This window comes from Sciurus carolinensis, unplaced genomic scaffold (genome assembly GCF_902686445.1).
Source record: "Sciurus carolinensis unplaced genomic scaffold, mSciCar1.2, whole genome shotgun sequence".
NCBI classification, from domain to species: Eukaryota; Metazoa; Chordata; class Mammalia; order Rodentia; family Sciuridae; genus Sciurus; species Sciurus carolinensis.
The window spans coordinates 646,645-663,565 of record NW_025920187.1 but is presented as its reverse complement, the minus strand read 5'-3'; the positions used below and the strand labels follow the sequence as shown (position 1 = coordinate 663,565).

Here is a 16,921-nt window from a genome sequence, read left to right as displayed (position 1 = left end):
GGTGTGGCTGTGTGACAGGGGCCGAGGCAATGGGTAGCGGCAGAGACAGAGGGGACCTAAAGGGGCCTCGTCCACAGCTCCTCCAGCTGTCACACTGTGGAAGGAGGGACCCTAGGCATGCTCAGTGTCCTTGTGCCAGGCTGTGTTCTACATGTCTGTCACACATCCCCACACCTGGTCCTCATGACAGCCTGTGAAGTGGGCGCTCCTGGTCTCCCTGCTTCCCAGTTGAGGAAACGATGGCACAGAGAGGTTGAGTGACTTGTCCAGGGTCACACAGTTTTGCTGGTGTTAGGACACAAGCACCCTGACTCCTATCCTGCAGATGAAAAGCCAGAAAAGCTGGGGTTTGTGGGAAGTCTTCCCATTTTTAAGCGCTGATAGCTAATTTGCATTTGTTTCGGGTCCTGGCAGGAGCTGGTCCCGTTTGGGATGGGGTTAGGGCCTGGACTGATGGTTGCCACGGGACGCCCCTAACGTGGGGAATCCACAGTGGGGAGGCGCATGGCCGGCCGGCGGGTGTCATCTCCCTCCGCAGCCGGATGGCACTGGGACCCCTCCCAGAAGTGGGTGAAGGCTGGAGAGGGGATGCGCGTGCCCTGCCAGGTGGCCCGGCTGTGCCAGGCACTCAGCGGGGTGTGCCCAGCTCCCACCTGAAGGGGCACCTTGGGTGGGTGTGGGGAAGACGGAGAGGTGGAGGCTGGGACCCGAACCCCAGTGCCAGTGTGCAAGGGAGGGACGGGGAGAGGGACGGGGAAGGAGGCGGAAGGACGCGCCCTTACAGGGGGAGGCCAGGGGGCACCGGGCGGCAGGTCGCAGGGCCGAGCGGGGAGCGTGGTGGCGCCCCTGGTGACACGCCTGGGTCTCCCCGGGTAGGTGACGCGGGTGAGCCCGACCACAGCTGGATGACGGAGGTGATCCAGAACTGGAGCCAGATCTCCCTGGAGGAGCAGGAGCAGTTCCTGGAATACCTGGCCCACTGCGTCAGGAGGCAGGAGCAGGTCCTCCTGCAGCTGGAGGGAACCCCCGCGGTGGGTGAGCGCTCCCTGCCCCGGATCCAGCCTCCGCAGGGGCAGCTCCATGTTACGGAGGGCACAGGATCCCCACTTCCCCAGGACCCTTCTTTCTGCAGTAGCAGTTACCAGTTGGGTACTGCTGTTCATCTCTTGCTGTGCCTCAGTCATTAATTAAACTTCCTATAGAGATGTAGGTGTAGGTCAAAGACCGTTCACAGGAGGTTTGGTACCATCTGCAGGGAAAGGGTTCCCTGTGGATAAGGGGGAAGGTCAGGAGCTGGGGACTGGGGGCAGGGAGGCCAAGCGAGGCTGGTGTGGCGTCCTGGGTGGGGATTGCTGCGTAGGAACCAGCGGCTGAGGTCAAGAGCAGCAGAACTGTGCCAGACAGGGGTGGCTCCTCCCGAGCCCCCTCCTCGGCCTGCTCACTGTGTCCTGCTGTCCCTCCTTTGCACATGCACGTCCCTGGTGTCTTTTCCAGTCAATGAGGACACACGCCCTCCTGGATTAGGGCCCCCTTACCACCTTGTTTAGCCTGATTTTCATCCCTGGAGGCCTCTCTCCACATACAGCTGACCTGCAGATCAGGGCTTCAGCATGGGCTTTGGGGAGCAGGGACCAAATCCATCTGGTGACTTTCACCTGACCCTCTCCATCTCTCCCTTTAGCTACATTTGGGGACTATTTCACGTTTCTGCTTAAGACTGGAATATGCTGTTTCAAGTGGGAATGGGGGACCACTCACAACTTCCTGCATAAACATGGTAAGAAAGCTCCTGCTCTCCTGGGTGCCTAGTGGAGTTGGGGGAGCTGGGGAGGGCCAGGGGCCAGGCAAACTCAGCTCCTGCTTCCCCAGGACCAGGGAGGGGCTGGCAAGGCTGGCTGGTCTGAATGCAGGAGCTGCCCTTGGGTGGTGTCCATGGTGAGGGACCTGTGGCCTTGTTGCTGCATCAAGACATTGTGAAGGGCCCCGTCCCTGAAGAGCTGATGGTTTTCTCTGGCTCTGAACAGACACAAAGAGCCACATTGTTATTCTTTGTTGGTCAGGCATTGGATCTGGCTTGCATAGACTGTGCTTTCCTAGACTGAGCCTTGCCATGTGGGAGAAAGGACTTTGGCCGAGGGGTATCCTCTGTAAGACCTCAGAAGCTTCTGCTCTCATAACTGATGAACGTCCTCTCCCAGGGCATTGCTGCCCCTGCCCATGGGAAACGTTCCCACTCTCATGATATGACAACAGTGAACATCTTTGTGTTCTGGAAAATGTTGTCTTTGTGAAAATCAAGAGAAGGTACCTCTTTCTGCAGGAGGAAAATTCCAAATCATGCCTTCTTTGGTCAGTGGTGGGCATGGCTTTGAAGTTGTCTTAATTCATTTTCTATTGCTGTAAGAAAATACTTGAGGCTGGGTACTTTCGAAGGAAAAGAGTTTTTAACAACTCACAGTTTTGGAGACTGAAAGCCCGAAATCAGGTGACCCCATCTATTCCACCTCTGCTGACAGCCTGCTTGGCTGTATCATAACATGGAATAGAATAAAAGGGAAATGGCCATGTGTGGGGTTGGGGGCACCTACATGGAATGCCCTCAATTTATGGCAACTTGCTCTCTGGGACTAATTCACTCTGTGAGACCAGCACGAATCCCCATGAGGACGGTGCCTCCAGGTCCTGATGACCTCCCACAAGGCCTGACCTCTTTCCAGTCCCTCCACCCCAGCACAGTCACACTGGGGACCAAGCTTCTAGCACATGAGGCTTTGGGGACCCTGAAACCATGGCAGAGGTGAACCCCGGCTGGGCCTGGGCCCCTCTCTGGGTGCTGGTGAGGGTGGGGCTGAGCTGCATGGTGCGCCAAGCTGCTCACGCTCCATATCAGGGCCTTAGGGGAGGCTGGCGGGTGAGGACTCACTGGGTCTCTTCCTGGTCACCACAGGTGACATCGAAGACCAGGCAATGCACAGCCGCAAGCTCCTGCACCTGGTCGACGCGGGGTTTGCCATCAACACGCCCTATCCACTCGTTCTGCCCCCAGTGAGACACGTTCATCTCATCCTCTCTTTTGACTTCAGTGCTGGGGATCCTTTCGAGGTAACCAACTGAGACGCCCTGGGCTGGTCCTGGGTGAGGGCGGAGCTTCGCGGCCAGGAACCTGGACACAGCCGGGAAGTGGGCAGAGTGGGTGCTGGAGGCAAGTCCACTCGTCCTCAGTCCCCACACGCTCCGGGCCTGGCCGGGTCCAGCTGGCTTCTCAGTCCAGTCCAGACCTTCCTGGACCCCTCTGCAGGTAGGTGGTCCTGCTCCTCTGAGTCCTGCCCTGACCAGTGACAGTTCAGCTTCTCCCCGGGCGCCTGCCCCACCCCCAGGTGCCCACCTGGGGGCCGTTTCTCCCTCCTCGCCTGGCTTGCTGCAGTATGGCCCTCAGCAGCCCTCCGTACGTATTGCTGAGTGGGAGAACCCCCGAGTGCGGTCCTACCTGGCACCGCGCCTCAGGACACTCAGCTCTTCTCTCCGCTGCTCTGGTCAGTTACCCCTGGCCCCACACCCAGCTGGGCACCTGCAGCATCTGTTTCGCTTCTGTGTGCCTTGGTTTCCTCAAGCGTAAAAGGGATTCCTCTCCTTACCTCGAGGTCATCACGCAGATTAAGTCGATGCTGGTTATCACCTGTAGCCCTTAGCGCAGCGCCGCCCCTTCGTGTGGGGTCTATAGACATTGTCTCTGAAATACGCACCGAGGGACGGTCGATGAGGAGCGCTCTCAGCTTCCCAGTGGGGCACGTCCTCAGAGATGCAGTGAGACGGTTTCCCCTGCGAGCCAATGTCCACAGGTGCCGTCGAGGTGGATGGTCAGCTTCTCAATGTGAGCAGGGGATGCAGGGCTGTGAGACCTCGAAGTCTGCTGCCACACACCACGGCAGGTAGCAGCAGGAGAGCCCTCCAAACAAGGGCACACGGTGGAGAAGCGTGGAAACCAGCAAGGCAGCCACTCACCTGCATCGGCAGGTGTTGTGCACTCTGCCCGATTGTAGGTGCTTTTTCATATCAATTTTCACTTTTTGCCAATCGAGGACTTAACACAGGGGCACTTCATCACTGAGCCACATCCCCAACCCTTTTTATTTGGAGATTCACTAAAGTGGCTCGAGGCCTCACTAAATTGCTGAGGCTGGCCTCAAACTTGCAATCCTCCTGCCTCGGCCTCCTCGTAGCTGGGGCTTCGGGCGTGGGCCAGCACACCTGACTGGGCTGTTGTTTACACAATGGGCAGCACAGGAGGTCTGTTCACACCAGCATCACCACCAACACCAGTGCCGCCCTGTGCCAGGGCATCATGACGGCTGTGACGGCACAGGTGATGGGGACTTTCCAGCTTCCTCATCCTCTCAGGAGGCCACCCTTGGATGTGAGATCCAGTGTCAACCAAGTGTCACCATGTGGTGCAGGACTGCGCCCGTCAACGCTTGTGGATACTGGTCAAGGGCTTAGTGTGGTGCCTGCCACTCAGTATGGGGCTTGCGAACATCTTTAAAAACACACCCACAAGTACAATGTGGTCATACCTACGCTGGAGCACATGCCAGTAGAGCATGCTGCCCACCAGGGTGGGGACCAGGCCTTTTGTCCCTCTGTGTGATGTGACGTGACGTGAGGTGACCGTGCACGCCCACACGGGCACCAGTGGGCATTTCCACCATCTGAATAGAGACCTCCACCCTCCTGGTGGCTGTTGGTCTGCCCCCCTGTCCTGTCTTCCTGGGTTTGCACCGGGGGCTGGTCAGGCTTTCAGGTTCCGAATTTCTATTAAAATCAAGATCTCCAGACATTGTAGCAAAGAGGGAAGGCGGGTCCCGGGAGTCGCCTCCTGGAAACCTTCATCATGTGACCCTGAGCAGCAGGCTCAGCCTCCAGACCTCGCCTTTCTCATCTGCAGAAGGGGGATGGCGTGACCCACTTCAGGAAAGTCCACAGATGCTCCTCGCAGTAAAAAAAAAAAAAAAAAAAAAATGTTGGTCTTCAGTAGAAATAATGCCATTCCTGAACTGGTCTGGAAACCAAAACTGCCTCTGTGGAGGGGAAACGGGGAAGCGCTGGGCAGAGCTGCCCCTCATCCTGGTGGCCACCAGCAGCCTGTGACGCCCAGCACCAGAGACGTGCCCCCTCGGAAGGGAGATGTGCTGAGTGTGAGGCTCACCGCGACTTCAGTGACTGGGGGAGGAGAGCACGTCCGAAAGCCCCTGCCACCATTTGCTGTGGATCATCCACGCTCTCCATGTACTGGGTCAACTGAACCTTCTTTTCAGATCAATCAGATCAATTTGGCATGCTTCGTTTTCCTTACCACTTCAGTGTGGACCTTGAGTGTCCCCCAGAGGCCCGTGAAGCTTGGTCCCCAGTGGAGCTATGAGGAGGTGACCCAGTGGTCACTGGCAGTGGCCTCACAGGGGACATGGGCGCTGGCCAGCCCCTTCCCCTCTCTCCTGTTGCTCTGTGGCTCAAGACACAAGTGGTTCTGCTCCATCCTGCACTCTGCCGCGAAGCACTGCCTCGCCACAGGCTCAGAGCCGCGGGGCCAGTGGATCGGGGCCTGGACCCTCCAAACCCGTGAGGGAGAATCAGCCTCTTCTCTTTATAAGCTGGTTGTTTCGTGTATTTTGCGATGGTAACAGAAAGTTGACCGCCGCCCTCACTTCCTGGGCAGCAACTAGACAGCTTCAAAGCCCCAGGTGGCTAACATGCTGTCACTAGCAGCAGCCCTGGCCTGGCATGTCTAGGTCACTGTCCAGGCCCACCATGAGCTGACAGCATGGCATCCCTTGCAAGGGGCCATGAGATGGATGTGGACCACTGGTCGCTTGTGGGGCAGCTGAGGTCTAAAGTGTCACCTGGTCTCCCTTTCCCTCCCCTCCGAGTCATGTGGCCCCCAGCCCCTAGGGTTGTGCCCAGGCTTGTGAACACCAGGAGCATCGTCCCGGGTGGGCTGGCAAGCGGGTGCTTTCTTCCTGTTAGAAGGCTTTGCCCCTGTCCAAGCCAGGGCCTGCTTGGCCGTGTGTCCTGGCTCCTGGCTGAGGTTCCGCTGGGTCTCCGGGTTCCAGGGGGCTTCTGAACGTTCTGAGATAGGCGCCTGTCACCCCCTTGTCAGACCATCAGGGCCACCGCCGACTACTGCCAGCAGCACGGCATCCCCTTCCCTCCAGTGGGCGAGGCTGAGCTCCAGGAGTGGTCCAGAGCGCAATGCAGCTGCCACATCCTGAGAGGCGCAGGGGGGCCCGTGGTGATGCACTTCCCCCTGTTTAACACCAACAGCTGTGGAGGTGAGCATGGGGGAGGGAGGGGAGTGCGGGGGAGGGAGGGGAGTGCGGGGGAGGGGAGGGGAACCGAGCCTGGAGGAGGGGAGGGAATCACAGGGAAGGGAGGGGGGCACAAGGGAGGGAGGGGAGGGCCGGGGAGAGGGAGGGGACACAGGGGAGGGAGGGGAAGGGATCGCTGGGGAGGGAGGGGAGGGCATGGGCCTGTCCAGGCACATCAGGCCTGCCCTTCCACGTCTGAGGGTCACAGAGTGCGAGCAGGAAGCCTGTGCCCTGTCCAGCTGTGGCCTCCTGAAGGGAGTCCCCCTCACGGTCTCAGTCTTGGGTCTTTCTGCATGCTGCCTCCTCTCTTGGGGACATGTCTGACCTAGCTGACCATCCACCCTCTTTCTCTTGAGCACCCACATTCATCTTCCAGGCTCAGGTGAGCAGCCCCTTGGAAGGCCAGGCAGGCAGGGTGGGTGTTCCTACAGGGCACGCTGGGCTCTAGGGGCCTTTGGGCCCCTCCACCCTGCCTTCCAGTGAGAGGTGCTCTCTCGGGTAAGGGCCATCTGTCTTCCTCACTTAGCAAACATTTACTGGTCACCCAGGCTGGGTCAGCTGTTCTTCCAGCTGACATGGATGAACAGAAAAGAATACAAGTTCTGTCCTCCCATGGGACTTCTGCAGGTGGGGGACATAGATAATAAAGATAATTTTATAACGTCAAGTGCCAACAAATCTTTATTTGTAAAGTCAAGTAAGGGGCTGGCTGGATTTGGTGCATGGTGGACATTAGCCAAGACCTGGAGTCAGTGGAAATAATTGCTAGAATTAATTGTCCACACCTGTGAGGATTTTTTTTTTTTTTTCTGAGGTGCTGGGGATCGAACCCAGGGGCCTTGTGCTTGAAAGGCAAGCACTCTACCAACTGAGCTGTAGCCCCACCCCCCGTGAGGATTTTCTATCCTGCTCTTGTTCTACTTCAGATGAGATCCAGTCGTGGATGGACAGATACGGCACATTCCAGCTAGCGGACAGCTACAGTGTAGACATGGTGACCCAGCTCCTGGAGGTGTCCAAGAAGAACGTCGAAATAAACAAGATGAACATCCTCAGAGAGATAAAGAACGTGGCCAGGTAGGGGCGAAGCCCGCGCTCTGACCTCAGCAGCTCCGTAAATGTGAATGTGGGCTGCAGGACCTTCTTTGTCTGGCGCGAGGGCTGCAGAGGGTCAGAGAGGCCCTGCCTCCCCCTGGAGTTTGCACTCTGTGATGGAGAAAGACCGTGGGCAACGCTGGGAGAGGACGGCTTCCTGGGGACGGATGCAGCAGAGTGGAGTGGCTCCTCCTGAGGGCGGTGAGGAAGGTTGTCCCAGGCCTCCCTCCTTGGGCTGTAAATGGATGGCTGCCTTCTCCCTGGGTCTTCCACATGCTCTTCCTTCTCTGGGTGCTTCTGGAACAACTTTCCCATTTTTGTAAGGATGCAAGTACATGGGCTTAGAGCCCACTAATAAGATCTCTTTGCCTCCCTAAACATGCGTCTCAGATAAGGGCACCCCGCGAGGTACTGGGGCAGGACCTCAGCACGGAACTTGGTGGGACACAATTAGACACACAACTCAGGCTTAGCTGAGAGAGACAGGTGGGGCTATTGAGGGGTCACATCAGAGCAGGCTTCTGAATGAAGTGAAGGATCAACCCTCACACTTTCTCCCTGGGGAGGTGGAGGTCCCTGCAGGGGTCCACTTGTGTAGAGTTTGAGGTGGAATGACCCTGGAGAAGAGTCAGAGAGAGAGGCGGAGGAGATGAGGCAGACAGTGTCAGCATCCTCTTGCTGCTATAACAAGTGGCCACCAGCTTAATAACATTAAAACCAAAGATTTATCATCTTCCAGTTCTGCAAGTCAGATACCCAAAGTGAGTCTCATGGACTAAATCCAAGGTGTCAGTCAGGTTGATTCCTTCTGGGGTTCCAGGAGAAGTTCCCTGTATGACTTTTCAGTTGCTGGGACATTCAGTTTCTGCATTCCTTGGCATGTGCCCCCTGCCTCAACCTCTTGCTGCCATCTTCTCTTCTCATCTCCAACTCTGACCTCTTGCCTCCCTCTTAACAAGGACCTTGTGGGGGCATTAGGCCCACCCAAATAATCCAGGATCATCACCCGACCTGAGGATCCATTGGGAGTCATTATGCAGCTGCAGAGAAGTAGGCAGGGCCCAGCTAAGGAAATCCAGGGAGGAGTTTGAATTCTATCTCAAGGCACCAGGAAGCCCCTGTCATGGCGTCATCTGAGTCACCCCTTCAAGGACCACCCTGGCTCTTATGAGGCCTGAGGCTGGATGAGCAGAGGCCACACAGAGCTGGGGAGACCATCTTTACTGACCCTCAGGGGAGGGAGGATGGGGCTTGGCTCCCTGGGAGCTCGGGTACTTTGACTGCTCTCAGGCCTCAGCTCTCCCATCTGTTGCTGGGAGGGGTTGGCAGGGCCCCTCTCGGGGATTGGTAGGTGACCATGAGGGACACACGGAAGCGTCAGCTGTTGCCGGCATCCCTAATAATGCTCAGTGCGTTCCCCAGCATTTTCCTCACAGTGTGCCGGCGGGGATGCTTTGAGTCCTTGGAGGATGTGCCGGGCGTTAGAGAGGCTGGGACCGTGCCCAGTTCACAGGTTGAGAGTCAAAGCTGATCTCAGACAACTGAGCAGAGCAGAGAGCTGAGTGCAAAGAGTGAGTGCATCACAGAATCAGGGGCGCCAGGCCACAGGGCGACGGGAGCCTGCTCTGGGGACCTGGGAACACGGGTGGCTCCACTAGCCCGGCCACGTCCCTGCCCCTCGCTGGCACCTCCTCTCTTGCTGCAGCCGCGGCCTCTCCACGGCGGGTGCCTATTGGAAGGTAGTGGCCCCAGAACGCCCAGGCCTCCCCCGTCCACCTCTCCACCCAGACCGAGTCCCCGCCCCAGCTTGCTGGAGAGGGCTTTGGTTGTCCTAGGGGCCCACCACACACCCAGCCCCATTCATGGGAGGCAGCCCCCCACGCTGCTCCTCAGGTGGTCCTGGGCTTCCTGCCCAGCACTGTTGGCTTGTAGGCTGGACAATGCTCTAATGTGGGCACAGTGACCCTGAAGGACAGCTTTCAATCCCTGGCCTCTGCCCTTCAGAAGCCAGGAGCACCTCCCAGTCATGACAGTCAGATGAGTCTCTGGACCTGCCCAGTCCCCAGGGACACAGTCACGCTGGGCGAGAATCACAGCTGTTGCCAGGAGAGTTTGGAAAACCTAGATGATGTTTAAACAGCACTCTTTGCTGCAAGTCGTACCAGAGCCTTTAGCAACCTAACGTGCTTCTGCAGCTCTCAGCAGGGTCTGGCAGGCTGCCCGTACCAGCCTGTGACGCGTAGATCACAGAGACCCCCAGGTCGCGTGCTGCACGAAGGTTCCTTAAAAGCCACGACCCTATGGCTTTGGGTTTTGACTCCAGGAGAGCCTGGCTCTGGCCTGATCAGATGCTTAGACACTTACAGGAACGTGTAGAAAATTCCAGAAGGATTGGGCATAAATAAGCAAGTGGATGACCTCATATTGTGTTCGTGGGGACTCCCCCCTGGGTTGGAATGATTTCAGCTGCGATCCCGACGGCTCTGATCCTCACAGGGCTTCTGAACCCGCTCTTCTCCCCCTTCAGCTCAGCAGTGCTGCTGAGTGTGCACAGGCAGCTGTGAGTGTGAACTGCGGGGAGGAACCCACGTGACGTGAGCTGGTGCAGTGTCCACGTCCTGCTGGTGGATTCTGGGGTGGCTGCATGGAGCCTGGGCACCCCGGGAGAAGGGTCCTGAGAACTGAGTGGAGCGCTATGCTGACGAGGCTGCGGGTGGCCAGAGCACCTGAGTGCAGCCAGCTCACAGGGCACGTCCTGTGGTCAAGCCAGACGTGGAGGATGGCCCTGCCATGGCCCCTGATGACTGCCTTGAGTCCTCGTGTCCCCGCCTGGCCAGCTCTGAGTGTCACCATGTCAACCTTGGTTCTTGGGCTCAGTTCAGGCTAGAAATAGAGACAGGCAAACCGTGTGAGTGAGTCCTCCCTGGGCTCATGCAACAGCCCCGGGGCAGCACCCGGACAGGGCCCGGGCTGCTCCCTGGACCCTGGGGCGCAGTGCAGGCAGGACAGGCGGGCTGTGCGGTGCTCACTGGGCAGTGCTGCCGGGGAGCAGGGCCCTATCTTCTCAGTTCTCTGCCAGGACCCCGGGGTCAGCCGGCAGCTCAGAGACCCCTGGGCCCCCAAAATCCTGCCGGCTCTGCTCAGGACAGGGGGAGCTCACCTGCGCCAGCCAGGAGGGTTCCACCAGGAGTCCAGCTCCAGTGCGGCGTGCTGTGCGGGTGGGGTGGGGTTGCGGTGGGGCTGGGGAGACTCAGCCGCTCCTGCACTGGCCACCCGGGAAAGATGTCTGAGGCGGCTGCTCTGGGGAGGAGCCTCGGTGGGCAGTGGGGTCCTCCCCACTCTGTCTCACTAGCTGCCCGGGCTCCTGAAGCCCCTGTTGGGCAAAATTCACAACTTCTCCTTTGGATCTCAGGAAAGACCGGACGATCCCATCTGGGGTTGGAGAGCGTTGTCCAGAGGACATGGTGGTGGACACCTGAGGCTCCCGGACTGTGAGTGTCGAGATCACCAACGGGACGGACATGACGTTCAAGGATCCCCCCTAAGTCCCTGTGGTCTGCTCGCTCTCTGGCCCCAAGGCGGGCAGGGAGCCCACCCCTGGGAGCAGTGGCGCCCGTGCACACACCTCGAGTCAGAGGCCGGGTCTGGGTCCCAGGCTGACGGACACTGGCTCCAAGGCCACCTCTGGAAGCCTGTTCCCTTCTCCATGGAGACTCACAGCCAGGAGAATCACCCAGAGTCAGCCCGTGGTGACCTTTGTCCCCAGGACCTGCCTGTCCTCTCAGACTCTGTGTCCCCCCTGCCGCTGGCCTGCTGGTGGGACCCCAGTCACATGGGCACCAGTCCATGGGGTCAGGGCGTGAAGACTGCAGCCAGCGCAGCGTCCAGGCCGTCCTGGCCCTGCTGTGCTGGCTGCCAGGCCTCAGGCAGGTCAGGCCCAGCCCTGAGCAGCAGGTGGGTGGGAACTGGGAGCATCAGGGGAGGGGAAGCCCTGAACCCCGGCCAGGAGGCGTTGCAGACCACATCAGCAGCCCTCCCCTGGGCATTTGATGGTCACCTGTCCTCTGAGGAAGGGGCCCGTGCTGGGCCTGGGGCTGCCGTAGTGCAGGACCACCCACAGGCAGCTCACAGGCAGCTCCCTCTGGCTGAAGTGGACCCCAGCGTCCACAGGGTTGGTGTCTCCGAGGGCTCCCCGGCTCACGGGTGGCCGTCTTCTCTGTCCTCACGGGTCATGCCCTGGGTCTGTGTGCTGAGCTCTTCCTCTGCGGACACCAGGCACATTGGATTGGGTCCCACCCCACAGACCCCGTGGTGGATGGGTCGCCCCTTAAGGCTGCTGTGTGCAGATAAGGCCCTGTTCTGCGGCACCGGGGTTGGACTTGAGCGTCAGAACTGGGGCGCTGCAGGGGACGCGATTCAGGTCATGGCAGGAGCCACCCCGTCAGCTCCCGAGTGCTGGGTGCAAACCTCTCAATCACAGGCTCCTGAGCAGCAGAGCAGAGGTGGCTGGGCACAGGCCCCACGTGGTGCCCAGGCCGCCTCTCACGCTGCACTTGAGCCCCGGGGCCCTGCCCGCCTTTAGGCAGCTTGTTGGCTGGGGCAGGGAGACCCCCTCAGCTCTGCCCATCGCTGGCTGTCCACCCTCAGTGGCAGGCGGAGTCTGTGTCCTGCAGGGAGCTGGTCTCCATCCAACCTGAGAAGTTTCCCTAACGCCTGCCCCGCTGTCCCTGCCCTTTCCCCCAGATGTCCCTCCTGTCCCGCTCTGACCTGTTCTTGCTCGTGGACTCTGTCCTCGTAACTGGGTCTGCAGTCCTGGGGTTGTTCCTCAGCCTTCTGCTCATCCCGGTGTCCATTCATGCATTCCATGAACACTTATTGGGCACCTGTGGCATACTGTATTACAGTGAGCATTTGTCAGACAAACAAATAAATGTAGCCGGCAGGAGTGCCCCAGTGGGTGAGATCTGGGTACTCAGTGAAGGAGCGCTTCTGCCTGTCTCGGAACACTTGTGCAGTGCACAACACTGCCCGCAGGCACGAGGTGCCCAAACTCCTCCTCTCCCAGGCTTTACTGTCAGAGCGGCCAGGTGCGCGTGAGACCCCCACCCCTGCTTCTCCCAAGGTCCACCATCCTTTGTGCTCCTTTGTGAAGATGAGCTCCAGCTTCCAGGGCGCAGCGGGCCTGCTGGCCTACCAGGGCCCAGGTGAGGCCCTGGCCCTGCTCTTCTCCGTTCCCCTCAGCTACGCCCTGCACCGCATCCAGTTTGCCGTGGCCGTGCTCACGGGCCGCTCGCCCAGGACCACCTGGAGCGCGTCTTTGATGGCGTCATGCAGGGGTCCCTGGAGCTGAAAGTGGTGAGGTGTGTCCTGCAGACCCCGCAGGGGGCCCTGGAGCTGAGGCACGGCCCCCTGACCATCAGAGCACCGTGTCCAATGTTCACATGGCCAAAATAGACGTGGTGGTGGAGACCAGAGCCACGTGACTCTCCTTGGTCATTTCACCTCTGTGGCTGCTGCATCGCAGTGGGTGGGTGAGCTCTGGGGAAGGAGGAACCTGGGGCTGTCCTGGGCTGTGGCCTCGGGGACAAATCAGTGGGGAGGATACAGCTGCCTGGTAAGGCTTGCTAACCGGCTGCATGACTGTGGCTCCAGGTCCGCTCTCTCACCGCGGCCTCCCTGTTCCCCAGGCTCCCTTCCTGCCCTCGTTACCCACCTCCTTCCGGGTCTGGACTGCGACCTGTCCCACTTACCCCAGTGTCTCCTTCCACCCTCTTCCTCACGGGGACGCCGTCCTCCACTGTGTCCCTGCGCCCTGGCCTCCTCTGACCTTCTTCCCGCCCTCGCCCTCCCCGCGTCTCTCCCTCAGTGACTAAGCCCGAGCCCTGTGTAGCGGGGGCGGCATGGCTCCTGCTGCTGCTCGTCCAGGACGCAGGCGGGCCCTTCACGCCTGTGCCCAGAGTCGGACCTGAGGCCTGCAGCCCGGAAAGGGCGACGGGAACCTGAAGTCCCCAGAGCATATGTCGGGCGTATGCTGAGTGTCGTGGGACGTTAGCCGTTGCCTGTCACACCCAGTCTTCCTAAGCAAGGGCTCAGGAGGTGAACCATGTCCGCCAGAAGATGCTGAGGTCACGACCTCCAACACTTGGACTGTGACCTTATGTGGAAATAAGGTCTTTACAGATGTGAGTTCATGAGATGCATCATCAGGGGACCAAGGCCACCAGGATTGGCCTCTTTATAAACAGGGGACATCTGGACACAGAGGGCGATGTGCCCATGGGTAGACCAGGTCCCCTGAAGGCAGGGATAGAGTGGCACCTGTGAGCCACACAACACTAGAGGTGGACAGTAAGCCACCCCTCGCCCCTGTGCAGAGCTCAACAGTGCCCTTTGGGGACCCCTCCCATGCCCTGGGAGCTTTCCTGGCTCGCTTCTCATAAATCTGCCACTGAATTCTCACCCTCTGAGTCTGGGTGCCTTATTTTTCAGGGGTATGAGACAAGAACCCTCCAGCGCTCACACGACCTGTGTTATGATGGTTCCCCACACGGAGGAGTGACAGCCTTGTGGTCCAGGTCCCCCCAGAGCCTAATCTACTGCTCTCCTGCTTCCGTGGTGGGCACCTCCTCACTGTCCTCACTGTCCAGAGGTGGACAGTGAGCCACCCGCCCCCACGCAGGGCTCTGTAGCACAGGATCCCGCCCAGGCTTCTGGCTGCCTGGCTCAAGTCTCCTCAGCCTGCTCCCCCTCTGCTGCTTCCTCAGTCTCAGCTTGACTCTCCTGACCTTGACCTTTCTGAAGGTCACAGGCGGTTGTGGTAAACCACCCCTCCATCTAGGCTTGCCTGACGTCTTCCCGTGATGAGTTTCAGGAAGACCGTGAAAGGGAGGCTGTGTCCTCATCACGTCCTGTAAGATGGGCAGGATTTTGTCACATTATCAGTGACTTTCCTTTGGGTCATTTGATGACGCTGGTCCTTTCCCCTGACAGCGACTCTCCCCTTTGGATTCACGGGTTTGTGCGTGGGCGCTGTGGGCTCTGGGACCAGGCTGTGCACTTAACTGGACATCACACTGGGCGGCTCCCGGTTTCCTGGTTCCCAGATCACCCGTCACGATGGTGGATCGTGATTTTCTGGTCGCCTGCATGGCCGTGGAGTTTCTTTTGGCAAGTCCCCATGATTCCTGGAATCGTCGCTGCTTTGTGCCACCAGAGGCCCCAGCTCGCCGTGTCCCTGTCCTGCTCCTGACGTGGCATCAGCCCTTCTCCTGGGAGACTCGGCTCCTCGTGTGGAGAAGTCAGGATCTGGGTGCTCGAGGTGCTCGTGACGGTGGGGACAGCGGGAGAACACACCTCCAAGTCACTTACCGTCTCAGCTTTCCTCCGCTGACCAGACACTGGCGATAACGATGGACAGAATGGTCTGCTTTCTTTGGGTTTCAGAGGTCTCGATCCACGGATGGCAGACTGCTCTGCTTTGGGCCTGAGGAGATGTGGACCTGGTGGTCATGGTGGAAGAGCTGGGGACAAGACCACGCCTTCAGGGCACAGCCCCAGTGACCTACTTCCTCTGACCAGGCCCCACCTTCTAACAGTCCCACCACCTCCCACAATGCCATCAAATCATGGATCATCAGTGTGTTACTCCACTGAAGAGCATGAGACCTTCATGATCTAGTCACCTCCTCCAGATCCTGTCTCTGGAAACCTGTGCATTGGGAACCTGGCCTTAACACGCACACCCTCACTGTGCAGTGCACACTCAAATGTGCACAACCTGCCAACACCCCCCATTCCAATGCAAACTCACAAGATCCTTCCACCTTCCCACCTTTGTCTGTTAGTAACATTCTATTCCATCAGAGAGAGACCTGGCTCCCATTTCCTTAACAGAATTCCCAAGTGTAACCAATCTCCCTCTCCATTGTCTTTCCACCTCTGTGGGGATGCCTTTCTCCCCCTACTCTGGTTTTAACACTCTGCACCACCCTGCCTCCCTGAGTGGACATCTTTCATCCTCTGCTCAGGTTATGACGCCATGCCAGATCCCCTAGGTGAGGACACCTTTCTATCCCAGTCTCTCCCTGGACGCTGCCTGCTCCTGGACACCTCTTTGCTCGACTCACACCCCCATGCTTTACTCCAATTGCCCTTTTGCAGGGCATCCTCACCTTCTCAACACCATGGATTGGTTTGTTTTGCATTCTACACAGAAGGGCTGACTGAATGAGGTAAATGTTGCTCGACGTTCTGGAAGTTAAAGCAGTCACCCTGCACGTGGTACCCATGCTGATCCACTGTCAGGTCCAGTGGCTCCAGTCGCTCCTGGCTCAGCATCTCCCAGGACTTCCAGGTCCTTTCAGCTAAGTTCCTGGGTACTTTTGTGGCTCTAGGTATAGTGTCCACCCCTGTGACTATGCAGCTTCAAACATGCCAGGCTCCCCCTCTGCAGGCTGTTTATGTGTCGCAGCCTCACCCCAGAGTGCTGTCCAGCTGGACGTATTCACTTCCTGTCCCTTTGCCTCATTCAAACGTTTACTGCAAAGCAGTTACTCAGTGAGGCCCTCAGTTCAGAACCACACACCTCTGCCCTATTCCCTTCATAGCAATGATCAAACATGACACGTTCTATGCATTTCCTTTGGAAATGTGCATTTGGTATGCATTTCTATCATATATTAGGGAGTCAACACTTTTTTCATAAATTGCCTAAGACTTGGTTTTTCCAAGAATGGCATGGTATGTACTCAGTAAATATTGTTGAAAAGATTAATGAAGAATGAGTAAAGTACCAGGATCATACCCTGTTTTACAGACAAGGATTTAGGAAGCCCTGGAAGGGTTACCATTGAGATCTTCCAAAACTTCGAACAACATTAACCTCTTTCTTAGTCATTGAGAAGGTTGGGGGTGGAATGGAAGCTAAGGATATGGACATCAGTCATTGTCTCGCTTATATGATTACAGTATTATGTATCAGATAAATTAATTTTTACACAGTAAAGCAATCTAATTAATTAACAAAATATATAACAATATCTAAGCTAATATATCCTATGCATGTAAACACTATACTCATGTGAATATAAAATACTAGAGTGTCTAACATGGTTGTTGTCCTATAAACACTCATTCTTACTCCAATTTTCATTGTTATCTTCATTATCAGACCATCTTTATTGACTTCTTCTGCTAGGCTGTGCTCTCACACTGAGAAACATCCCCAGTCCAGAAATACAAATGGCCAACAAATACATGAAATGATACATGGATTTTCAATATCCTCAGAAATCAGGGAAGTGCAAATCAAAACTGCAATAATGTTTCATCTCACTCCACGGAGGAACTTCGGATTGGGTAGAGGGAAATGAGGCAGGAAGCAGGCGGAGGTAGGAAAGATAGTGGAAGGAGACAGACATCGTTAACCTCTGTACATGTATGATTACACAAATGGTATGAATCTACAT

General features: G+C 57.5%; 1 protein-coding gene across 1 annotated transcript in view; it reads left to right on the top strand.

Annotated features, from left to right (window-relative positions):
• Nucleotides 1-14,432, top strand: part of Pla2g4c (phospholipase A2 group IVC) — a 29,971-nt gene extending 15,539 nt beyond the window's left edge. The window contains exons 12-17 of the mRNA XM_047537854.1: nt 877-1,035; nt 1,682-1,777; nt 2,948-3,102; nt 6,152-6,323; nt 7,286-7,436; nt 12,696-14,432. Of these exons, the coding sequence (XP_047393810.1) occupies nt 877-1,035; nt 1,682-1,777; nt 2,948-3,102; nt 6,152-6,323; nt 7,286-7,436; nt 12,696-12,804 (842 nt within the window). The 3' untranslated portion in view covers nt 12,805-14,432. The remainder of the gene's footprint in view (nt 1-876; nt 1,036-1,681; nt 1,778-2,947; nt 3,103-6,151; nt 6,324-7,285; nt 7,437-12,695) is intronic.
• Nucleotides 14,433-16,921: the final 2,489 nt, after the last annotated feature.